Source organism: Melanotaenia boesemani, chromosome 4 (assembly GCF_017639745.1).
Source record: "Melanotaenia boesemani isolate fMelBoe1 chromosome 4, fMelBoe1.pri, whole genome shotgun sequence".
Taxonomy (NCBI): Eukaryota; Metazoa; Chordata; class Actinopteri; order Atheriniformes; family Melanotaeniidae; genus Melanotaenia; species Melanotaenia boesemani.
The window spans coordinates 11,589,526-11,602,152 of record NC_055685.1 but is presented as its reverse complement, the minus strand read 5'-3'; the positions used below and the strand labels follow the sequence as shown (position 1 = coordinate 11,602,152).

The following is a 12,627-nucleotide window of genomic DNA, read 5'->3' as shown; positions in this document are numbered from 1 at the left end:
GGTGTTTTACAGATTTAAAGTAATCCACTGTAACACTCATGGCTAATTTAGTAATTTCTTGTAACATAAAAATATATTATGAACATGTTTGTAAATTGACAGACATTTTCTTTCCTGGATTGTGGTGACATTTAAAAAAATGTGACACTCTAATGGCTTGAATGTTGTATTGCAAAATACAGTTAAGGTATTATTTTCAATGCTAAATATTGTTAATTCTTGATTTAAAAAAAAACATAAATACAAACAAACAAAAAGAAAACATTTAATTCATAGTAACTTTACTTCCTGTTCACCTGCACCTTACAATAACATGCAGAACTATGCAGAACACTCAAACTCACCTCATTTCTTTCCCCTAAGGTGATTCTTAAGTTTAACATTTTTAATTCCTCACTTCCAGCTGATCTTGTTGTAGTTAATTCAATTGAGTTAAAGTTTAACCATTCTAATTATTCTTAACTGATTTTAATATCTAACTTTAATGTCTTTTTCAGACATTCATTTTTCTCTAATTTTCCTTTTCCTCTGTCGGCAGTGAGGCTTTCATGCATTAAGAGTGAATAAATGTTGAGTGGCACATTCTGTACATGCATGTGGGCTTTGATTTTGTGTCTGCATAGTGTGTGTATGTATGTGTTTGTGGCAGGGGGTGGGGGGGTGGGGTGCACTAGGGGCTAGGAGAAGAATTGTAGTGCATCATTCTGCTCCACTTGCTGTACAGTAGCAGCGAAGGCAACAGAAACGAACACAGGGGAGGATGTTCTGTACTGTTGGCACGGCAGATTTCAGAGGAGTGGTGCTTCCTTCGCCAGACACCTTCTTTGATGTGTTCTAGATAACCCTGCTTTTCTTCTCTCATTTAACTTTTTATTGTACTTTTGACTATCTTGCATTTTCAATTTTATTAAATTCTTTTTCACTGAAATTTGATTAGATGGGTCCAAGATTACATCTGCAGAGGACAGAGATAGGTTAAGAGAAGACAGGGTGTGATTTCCTTGAAGGTCCAGACATCTCAGCATCCAAAAGTCAGAGATGGAAAGTACAGTATGTGTTTGTGTGGGCATGTGTGTGGGAGTGTCAGTAAGGCTCTGATGCCATTGGTGACATTTCTATCCACACAAGTACGAGGACTTGAGGGCTAAAGTAGAGACAAGTTTTTTTTAGGGGTCTTCAAAGAGGAGAGAGACTCTGCAGAGACAGATAAGGGTGTCGTTTGTGCGAGTGCGTGAGTTAGCATTGTGTGTGTTGAAGAGAACCTACATATTACAGGGAATGAACAGGCGCTTGCACATGCATACACAGCGTTTATGACCACACATACATGGACACACAGTCGTAAATGGGGCAGAAGTGAAATGCTTTGAAGCGTTGGGGTAATCCAGCGTAAACAGCAGCAGCAAGACAGACTTGGGCTGGGCTGGTTTTCTATTCCCAGCTACACCAGAGGAACACGGGCACACTCTTAAGCACATGCACATGAATGTACGGCATGTGTACACTTGGTCAGTATAAAGTGTAAAATGGTAGAGTTGAGATGTTTGAAGTACGTAGAGGAAAGAATGGATTTTCTCGCCTGGCTAAGCTCTGAGAGAGCGCATGTTCTGAAAATGTTTTTATCAGAGAAGTGGGCTTATCTGCCGATTTGTTGTTTAGAGTGTGTCTCCTCTGACAGATGAGTTTGCAGCTAAATCATCCTTTAAATTCACACAATGACATGTTCTGACCTGCCATCCATAAATAGAGGGCAAATTAGACATTGTCAGTGAGCATCACTGACTCCTCACTGCCCCCATAATGGTTTCTCTGTCTCTCATATTCCATTCCTCTCGATTTCTCTAATTTCTGGTCCATCCTTCCTCGTTTCTCTTCCCCAATCTACCTGGCAGATTACCCCCACCCCCCCCAAATCCATCAGTGCACCCTAAAGCATCAAAGCCTCTCCACATCACCAACTTCATCATGAATAAATTGCCAATTTGGTATACATGAAACGAGTCCCGAGCTCCCCAAACGAAGTGAGCGAGGAGGAGGGACGAAGTGTGAGAAGGAGAAAGAAACAAAGAGAGAAAAGGAGGGAGAGAATTCAATTATTTTTTGTCTCTATTAAGAACCCAAACCTCCTGCCCACTCTCCTCACTTGGCAATTAGTGTTGTAGATAATTAACGAGGAGAGGGCACCACCACGCCACATCCCTAATCAGGCACATTTCTATTTGGCAGAGTAAGGCACTGTTGTTATAATTTCTTTTCACATAACTATGGCTAATTATGTAATCGATTGAGTGCTGGACCCGAAGTGGGTGGTGGGTATTTGGGATCTGAACCTGTAACCAGCTGTGAAAACGTAGCCGTTCCCTTTAAATGTAGCATTACTGTAATCGGCCACACAAACGCCTGCCGGCTCTGATGTGACGGCATAAGATCATTGTTGGAAAAAATATTCATATATTTGTGTTGTGTGCGCGGGTGTGAGTGGGAGTGTCAGCTTGCATATAGTCCTAAGCCATGTTCTATGATGTGACATTGCTGACTGGTGCTGACGTTAAGACTTTTCAGGGCAGAGTGGAGAAAAGCCTGCATCAGGAGAAAAAGAGCAACCCCATCAAGTGTGTGTGTGTGTGTGTGTGCAAGTATGTGTCAGTAGGGGGGTGTTGTAGAAAAAAATCTCTGCAGCCTATCTACACCACATGAATGAGGATGTTGGGGTCCTTTGATGTTCTGAATAGTGATTTTTAGCTGACCAGAAATGTGCCCAAAAGATATTAGATATCCTGTTAACAGTGTGAGCGACACAAACAAGCGTCAAAAGAAGCAGACCAGCAAGGCCAAAGAATAATTAATACTGACCCACAAACACAAGCTGGTATTTTTTTAAGGAACCGAGGCCGTGATCAAGCTGTATTCAACGGAGTATCCATCATACTCAGCTACTTCTCTTTGTTACGGCAACAGAGAAGGCATTTCAGTGAATGGAGATGGATAACCAGTCATTTGGTTTCAGGCAGGCCTGTTTACAATTCTGCAAGCAAATCCACTAAACACAGGCACTAATATTGTATTGATCATGGCCTCTTACAAGTAATTTAGATAATAATTAAAAAAAAACAAAACAAATAAATAAATGAATGAATAAAACTGAAAACAAAAGAATATTAGTAAACCCTTTGAGGAGACTAAAAGATTGACACTAGTGTGTGTGCATCTGTGTGTTTCCATTGATGCTGGTAGAGACTATAAATCAGGACCGGAACAGACCTCTCCAAAGACTGCCCTCCTCAAAGGGTTGGGTTGCAAAATCATAAGACAACTGCTGCAGCATAGAATTAGAATTCTATGTAGAGCATTGTAATGTGTGATCACACACGTACGCAAGCTTGGCAGATTACATGCTGACAGTTCAAAAAAATGAAACAATACAAAGACACGAGGGACTATGGTGTGGCAAAGTAATCGACCGAACCAGAATGAAATACCTGTGTGAAAAATCTGCAGGACCTTTCTCTCTTCTGAAGCTGCAAATTCAAACAATTCAGCTGTTAGCGATGCAACACCTCTCAATCACACACAAATACACGCACACACATAGGCATTCACACCCACTTCATTAACTGTGTACAAAAACACTTTGGCGACCAGAATATATTGTTATTTTCCTCACTTGACTCCTTTTTTTTCATTCTCTCTACCATAATTGTCTTTTGCATCTATTTCTACTCTTCCTTCCTCTTCTACTTTCTCATTGACTTCACATCCGCAAATTCTGTCAAGTGAATTGATGGGATTAATTATAAAACTACTCGTGCATGATTGGTCATTTTCATTTTCCTAACAAAAAATAGCACAATAAATTAGTCTATCACTCAATTAGATACATACTGTACGTAACTGGAACATTACTGAAAAAAGAGGAGTGCTTTCCCCTTTTCATGTAGGACATTTTTCTAAAAATCCAACCTTTTATTAGGCTACTTAGCTTAAATAAATCAACTTACATACCCCAGTTTTTATTCATCGTAACTTTATTATTTTAACTGAACAGAAGAGATGTTAAGTAGAAAAGATGGTGGGGAATAAAACAGAACAAGTTAGTCAGAGGCTAAAACTAAATCAAAACTGCTTAAGACCAGAAGTCAAAGCCCAGCTGTCATGGTTGACCTGAGAAGAGACAATCAAGAAACAGTCGAGCATAAAAATCATGGAAGAAAATATCTCCAAGTTTTCCATTTGTGACCAAAATACTAAAGTTCGGGTTGATATTCATCCTATACTGGCTGCTATGAACAAGGTCTGACAACACTCAGTAATAGAGTTTCCAAATCATAGACTGGCTCCATATACAGAGCTTAGTTGATTTCCAAAACGTTTCCAGTTTATTGAACAGGGACAAAAATATAATAGCAAAGTAACATGAAAAAAATCTGTTTCAATCTATGCAGGGCATGTAGCTGCAGCTGATTTGCAGACCTTGTGCCTGAGTTTGCTGACACACTTAGAATGAAGTTTAGATTGAAGCTTTATCCATTCACCTGCTCTTTTCAGATCAGTTTCTACAGAGGACTTCCAAACTGTCTCTGTGCAACAAACCATCAGGTTAGTCAGTCAGGCAATCCCAATTAATCTAATTCACTTTCCCATAATGCCTATTGGAACAAAGCACAGACATTCTGTAGTTCAAAAAAAAGAAAAGAAAAAAAAAAAAGAAAGTCTTCTGAGTTTCATTTAATGCAGTCCTGAAGTAAGGACTCAGTCTTTTTGTCAACAGCATCTTTATAGCGAAGTCCAGAGACTTAAGTCCATTTAATGAACCATGACATAAAATCTGTACCCAGTCCATGTATTTCATTGAAAATAACAGACGCAATATTTTATTAAATCTTGGTCCTGATCTAAAGAGTTGACCCTGCCAAAGACTAAAAGCAGTTATCTATCTTAGTTGTGTAAAACTTATTTCCAAGAGGCACGCATTATAAAATAATGTCTAAAAGCAACGATTCATCGTGCAGAAATCTGTGATGTTGAGTTTGCTTCTTCATCAAACTCTGCACACAGACTTTTTTTTTTTGAACCCTTGAGAATAAGTGTAAAAATCCTAAAAAGAATGACTTTTTTCTTTTTTTTGGTTAACTTAAAAGAGCCCCTCTGTTTTCTCTTTCCCCTCCATTCCTGACATTAAAGTCTCTCCATACTGATACTTGCAAGAAATCTTTCATCTCACTCTATTGCTTATTGCGCATTCATCTGGTGTTTCTTGAGGCAGTACCTTAGTGAGGCTGCGGGCAGCGCTGTCCTTGCCCCCGGGCGTGAGGTTCCTGAGCTGGACATCCAGCAGCTCTACCAGTTGGGCCATCGCACGCACTGTGGATGGCACATCACCAGGCCGCAAAGGCCCTTTGGTTTGCTCTGCCAGCTCCCTGGCCACAATCGCCGCTGTCTCGCCTGAGCGAAGCTGCAAGCCAAAGAAGATGGCAGCGAAAGGAACAGAGATGGATGGCAGCAAAAAAAAAAAAAAAAAAAGTGAGAAGTGAAAGTTGGCAAAAGGAGAAAAGGTTTGCAAGTGTCAAGTAAAAATCAGTGCGAGAGAAGAGGAAGAGCAAAGGGCAGGTGGAGAAATGACAGCACAGAAAAGGGAGAACAGAGATAAAGTCAGACAAATGAATACAAAAAAATGGAAGTAAAGGGTGAGAGCAAAAACAGAGGAAGGGAAATGAAAGATCATTTGGTGTGGTTCCAGTAGTTCTGAGTCAGATTCTAACCAATTCCTAGTTTCACTAACAAAAAAGTAAAAAAAAAAAAAAAGGATATGTGTGTTTTGTGATGAAAGACAAAAAGCCTCAAGGCTCAGTCAAAAGCAATCTAAAATCTTTAATATTTCAGAAAACACAACAGCACAACATTTTCTTAAAAAACATAATTTCAGAAAACAGCACAGCCTAAAAGAAGCATTTCCCATCAAGTATATTTATATTTTCTAGAGTTCTTTGTGTTTTCTGTTCTATTCTAGTGTTTTTTTAAATGTTTTTTTTTTTATTGTTTTCTAATGTGCTGTTTTCTATGGAAGCCCTGAAAGGTAATCAATATTTTAAGTCTGAAAAAAATAGCTTTTTCTCTGACTTCATGATTTGTAAACAGACAAGGAAAAATGAAAAATAAAGATTTTGGGTCATTTTTCCAATTTTTTTCTTTCATTTTTTTCCCTTTTAGTTTCTGTAGAAAAAGGAAAAACAAGTTTGTTTTTGGCTGTTATGTTTCATCCAGTCTTCTGTTTTGCACCCAAGGGCCAACGTAATTCTTAAACCCAACGTGTCTTGAAGAATCAATTTTTATAAAATCTTCTATGCAACAACGATGCATTTGTTTCTAAATTAGCTGATCATGGTGTCTGTTGCCTGTTGAGATAACTGCAAACTGTGAATCAATGACCTTAGTAGACATTTCCACTTCCTCATAGCTATGCTAAATCTTAAACAAGACTTAAGGTTAACAAATGAAGATGGATACATGGCCTGGATCTCTCCCTCTGGCCACTGATCCTTTATGGGTGAGAAAACTGCTGCAGGGCTATATCCATAACACACACTCTTATTCCAAGCCTTAGTGGGATCTACAAGAGCCAACGGCAGCATTCAGACTTACTTTCTGCATGATGTGGTTGACCCAGGGTGACGTGCAGTTGCTGAGGTCAGGGCCTTGGGGATCCCAGTAGCCCAAATGGGCCATGCACATGTATGTAGCCACGCCTGCAAGACAAGCAAAGCAAACAGGGTTAGACAGTCCTGACATTCACCAGGAGACACAGAGACTCTCATGCTGCTTGGCATTTTGTGTTCACAGTGTTCGTCTGTGTGGCAGTGGTAGTGGTAAATGAAAGATGAAAGAATCTTCATCACAAAAACTGTTTAGATAAAGAAGAGCACATATCATTAGCCTTAGAATAATTGCCTAACTCATGTATTAAGGTTTTATAGGCAATGATGCACAGTTAATTAGATAGGTATCACAGTTAAGCCAAAATATGCTATGAGGCTAAAGATATGCAGAAGACAAATTTCGCAATTTTGATTTCCCTATTTCAACCGAAAAGATTACAATTCATGATACAAAACTCATACATGCATATGAAGGTCAGCAGTTCCAAAACCATTTTTAAATGTGTTGCAAATATACTGATGTGGATATGTTTATCTATTGAGTTTAGTGGGAACTTATTTCGAGTATGTGGTTGCACATTCATGCATGCATCTCACAAAACATGCAACAGCTTTTCAGTGCTTTTTGCAGAACAAGGTTGCTGCTGTTTTTGCTTTTGTATGTAATTGTTAGTTACTATTCCTAATGTGACTACATTTGTATTTTCTATATTTCTTTCAGTAGTTTGGCAAATATATTAGAAAAAAATGAATGTATCCAATGCAGGAATCATTGTTTTGATGCACACTTTGCAAATGAGAGCTCATGCTAATTTGACCCTCTGCTATCTATCTACACGCCTTCCTTACCCAGCGTCCCTACAGGGCAGGGCTGCTTGGCAGTCTGGCCTTGATGAGTCCGGGGCCACGATATGTCGGCCATCAACCTCGGGCTGCAGAAGTCTTGGGGAGGCAATGCAGGGGGCTGTGGGACGGCTGGGTGGCTTTGCACCGGTGGGGATCGTCCCCCTTTTTGAATAGTATCAGGAATCTGATTGGTGTCAGGGGACGAGCCTCCAGGAGGAACTAAGATGGGCTGGCGGACTGTGGTGGTCGTCCGGTACCGCTGGCCAGGCGATGTGGTGAGGAGAGGCCTGGGGGTGGTATAATAGGGAGGAGAACGTGTGGTGGTGGCACGGCTGGTTGATGAAGAGGAGGAACCTCCCCCACCCACTGAACCGCCTCCTCGGTTAGGTGGCATCATTGGAGGTGGACGGTAGTCTAAAAAAAGAAGAAGACATGATTATAAAATAAAAAAAGGAATTAACACCTTGATGTTTATTGTATCAAATTTGCTACAAACCACTTTTAGCTGTTTTTTTTCCAAATCTTATTTCTATCTATATAATCAATTAATTTAATTTAAGTATTTTTATTTACCATTATTTATGGATTTGTTTTTAATATGATTTTTTCTTTAATTCTTTTATTCCAGACTTTTACTGTCATTTATTTATTTATTTTTACTTTTTTCTTTTACTCTGTTTATTGTGTTTTTAAGTTATTGTAAATAAATTTAGGCAGTAATGGAATGAAAAGAAGAAAGAAATGTTAGTGCCAAGTGATCTAGGCAATAGCATATAAGCATAAAATATATAATAGTGACAAAAACATATTTGTAAGCATTTATTCACCAAGTACTAAATAGCACTGACAGGCAGTTGCTCATGTTTCTAATCACTTCCAAATGTTTCATCCCTTATCACTCATGTCAGGTCTTTGTAAGGTTGTTCATCACTTTCCAGTGAAAGAAACATTTCTGTCACCGACAGCATAAGAGAACCAACTGAATGTATGCGTCAAAGTGGAGCAGTTGCAATCATCTCACAGCAAAACTCAAGTCCTAAGTAAGACCAATGATTTCACTTTCCCATAAAAGATTACCAGTCTTTCCTCAGGGACTATTACACAGCAGTGGTTCTTGCAGCCTAACTTGGCGGAAAAAACATTCTTTCAGTGTTATGTATTATTCATAACACCATGACATCATGAGAGGCAGGAAAGCAACTTAAATGCACATGACACACTCCTTTATTGTCAATGTTTCATTGTAAAACAGCTCAATTATTCATACCAGCCCTGTTTAAGGGACAGATATAAAGAATGAATGGATGAGAGGATGGAAAGGAAGAGGAATAAAGTGTTAAAGTCCTTCCCACTTACTAATTTCTTTCATTCTGAGTGTTAGCATGCGGTTTTACCTAACTTTGTTTCATAATATATTTTTGCTTTAGTCATTATGTGTAATTTTGTGCAAAGGGGAAGTCTGTTTTCCCAAGTCTTCATCTTTGCAACAGTCAGCACTGGACTTATCATAAATTAGAGTCTCATTGAAATAGTCATTACTCATATCTTTCACAGGAAGGATTTAGCATTATATGGTTGAGTTTAGCCAAATTAATATATAGCTTAATATTTTGTAAACATTTGCACATTATTTCCAGGCTATGCAGATTTTCAGAAAAGCTCATGAATGTGCTAACAGAAACACAAGTAGGCGGTTTACAAATTGCAGCAGGTTCCATAGATCACAAAGCTATAAACCAATATTATATATAAAGCCCTCAGCTTCAGTTCTCTCACTGCTTTTATTTTCAATGCAAACAGCAGAAAAACCAACATCTATGCACAAAAACCAGATACATAAACACATCTGTGTAAAACTGATCCCTCTGAGGTCTCTTTTGCTGCCAGAAAAAGTTTGAAGGCACATTTTGAAGCTTAAAGTCTAACCTGATGTTAAAATTATTGATTTTCTGACTTTCAGCAAAGGTCTAAAGCACCTTTCTTTGTTTTTTTTTTCTTGATATGCCTGAGGCTGCGCTGTGTACTACATACTGGTCATCGCCACTCTGGTGTTACAGAGTTGTCAACTCCTATTGAAGCTGGATATTTGTCTAGAGAAAGAATATCACCATTACAGCTCATTACAACTTGTAGAGTGGAGTAGTCATACCTACACTTTGCATGTGGATGATATACTGTATCATAACCAGAGTAAGGGGATATGAGAAAAATCTGATGAGATTACATTTATGTGATTCATTGGTTGGGTTATGCAAATAATTTCTCTTTACTGTTTTGGTAATTGATGTCTTTTTGCATGTTTGTTCTGTTAGGAAATGATGGGGTATGTGACAGTGGAGAGTGTGTGGGTAGTAAGCAGTGTTGGTGCTCAGCATATTTACTTTGAGCTAAAAATGCCCCTTCCTGTTGATTTCAGGTTTAATTAAGTCCACTGTTCTTGCCTCCATCTTTCCCATCTGCCTGCATCACAGACATCGATGCAACATCTTACACATTATGCTCTCTACCAAGACTCGATGAAGTGTTTCTGTACCTAAACTCCTCTGCTCCCCAATCCTGAATTACTGCTGCCCTGCCTTATGCATTCTCCACAGAACATTGCCATCAATCATGCGTGGCAGCCACGGCCTAGGGACAAGCTGTCAATCTGCCTGCGCTTGTGCGAGTGTGTGTACTTATGAAGCTGAGGCTGTGTGTGCCTATCTGGACTTAAATGGGAAGCTCCATTAGGGGGCTCTGCCACAACAATAGAAGAGTAATGGTGTGTGTATGTGTGCATCTGAGGCTGATGTCTGCTGTCATTTGAGTACAGGCCAGAAAACACAGTGGCTGGCAGCTTACCGGCAAGGTAACACAAAAGACTGCAAGCATCACAAGCAAAGGGCCACAGCACTTCAATGCCAATGAATCTCTATCTCTCCTACTCTTCTGACATTTTTCAACAGATTTATTTTCTTTATTTTTTGTGGCTCACAACTGTCTTTCACTCTTTGACGTGTTCTTTATTCTACAAACACCATTTTTCATGTGCATTCCCCCTGCGCCTTGAGTTTGTCCTCCTTTGCTTGCTCTTTTGCGGCACTTTATTTTGCAGTGTGATGAATTCATCACTTGCATCACTCAAGGCTGTAGGAAACTACGGGAGCATGACATAAGTTCATGAAACATTTATAAAGAAGAAGGCGAGGTTGTACTTATAGGGACTGACATATCTCCCTACATTTAAACTTGGGAGGCCTTAGGTAAATGCACCATGACAGCCTCAGCTGACCTAAACATCACACTCTTGGCGAAACGGATGCCGCAATACAAGAACAAGCAAAAAAATAAAAAAATAAAACAGTACAAGAGATTTTGCAATGAATCTATTAACTGAGTTTGCATTGCAGGAAATGCATGGAAACAGAAATTAAAGAAAGTAGATTTTCATTTTTATTTTCTATAGTCACACTTGACAGCTGCTGTGTGTTGGCTGTTTGCCTGCAAGATCCTACAGCCGCATTAACTATACTGTTTAAGACTGAGCAATGAGCTCCAGATCGATGCTACAGTAAATTAGACTTTCCAGTATTAATTATACATCACAAAATGACAAAATTAATAGACAATGAAAAACACTTTGAAGCACAGGGAAGTTTTAGGCCAAACATCTGAGTAACCCCAAGAACAAATGTGTGAAACACCATCCTTAAACTTCCATTTCAGGGTTTTAATGCTATTGTTTTTTTTTTTGTTTGTTTGTTTTTCATTATACTTTATTAATCCCAGCTGGGAAATTCCTTCTTTACATTTTAACCCATCCTAGTTAAACCAGGAGCAGTAGGCTGTCAGACCTGGGGACTTGAATCCAGGTCCTCCAGGATCGAAGCCCATCTCTGTAACCACTAGACCACTGATGATGAAAGAATAAAATCTGGTGATAATATATGCTTGTAACACAATTTGATCTATTTCTAGAGTATTTACTATCATTAATAACACAGTAATAGAAAGTGCTTGAAGGTGCTTGTATAGGCTGCAAAGCTCTATTCTATTCTATTCTATATCATTTGTTTTGTTTCATTTTCCTGACCTGCAGGGAGCCCAGGGGATTGTGAGACAATGGCAGGCTGGCAGTAAGCTTGTTCTTCAAGATGTCATCTGTCACCACACTGGAGAGGCCACATAGATGCTGTCAGTCAGCCAGGGGATGCTAGTGCATCTCTAAAGTCTGAAACTGTGTGAACGTGTGCGTGTATATGACGGTGTGTGGCAGTGTTTCTCTGTTTGGGTAAGGCTGTCTGCCTGTCTTGCGATGGCTCTCTTACCCTGAATACTCTTGTCGACTTCTTGCTTGGTAAACAAATGGGTCGTAAAATCCACAACACAAAAGGTGGAAGGCAGGGAGGCGAGGGGAGAGAAAGACAAACTTCCCCTGGCAAGTTTTCTGACGCCATCAGAACAACAGCAGCCAGACAGTCAGAAAAGAAACAGAAGCAAAGAGAAGAGACTAAGAACTAAGACTGAAGTTTCTCCAAAGTGAGATGAAGTGTCTGCGCTTCCTAATATGCATCACAATTATAGGGTTTGTTAAAAAGTTATCGCACCCAAACAAACACACACACACACACACACACACACACACACACACACACACACACCATCTCAAACAGCAGGGAGGCATGAGTCCCGAGGGGTAACAGCAAAACGATAATCTGACTGGGGGTCACAAAGCTTTCCAGGCAGGATAGCAGCGCACACACTGAATAAGACTGCACACTGCGATAAAGCACTACCCCTATGGCTGGAGAGCACACACGAACATACACACACTTTTTTTTTTTTTAGCTCAGTTGTGCACACACAGAAATGTGCTTCTCAGTACACACACACACAGACCCACAGCTTGTGGCAAGTGGCTCAAGCCTGCTGATAAGACAGAACAGAGCACTTCAAAGCAGTGATGCTTTAAGATAAAAAAACAACTTCAACTAATAGAGCCTCCTTCAAAATGGCTGCCAGGCACCACCCTGCTCCACAGCTAATGTTTCACATGCAGGCACATGGCTGCTTAGCCCTGTCGGCTTTGCCAGTTGGTTGCATAATCATGTCATCCCTCTGCTGAAGTTGGAGGTACCTACAGCAAATT

The 12,627-nt window shown here is 39.7% G+C and overlaps 1 protein-coding gene across 6 annotated transcripts in view; it reads right to left on the bottom strand.

Moving 5' to 3' along the window:
- Window positions 1–12,627, bottom strand: part of adgrl3.1 (adhesion G protein-coupled receptor L3.1) — a 139,717-nt gene that overhangs the window by 43,115 nt on the left and 83,975 nt on the right. For all 6 annotated transcript variants that reach the window (XM_041982979.1, XM_041982982.1, XM_041982983.1 and 3 more), the window contains 4 exons: window positions 7,503–7,913; window positions 6,640–6,743; window positions 5,267–5,452; window positions 3,480–3,518 (listed from right to left, as the gene is read on the bottom strand). In XM_041982979.1, coding sequence (XP_041838913.1) covers window positions 3,480–3,518; window positions 5,267–5,452; window positions 6,640–6,743; window positions 7,503–7,913 — 740 coding nt within the window. The remainder of the gene's footprint in view (window positions 1–3,479; window positions 3,519–5,266; window positions 5,453–6,639; window positions 6,744–7,502; window positions 7,914–12,627) is intronic.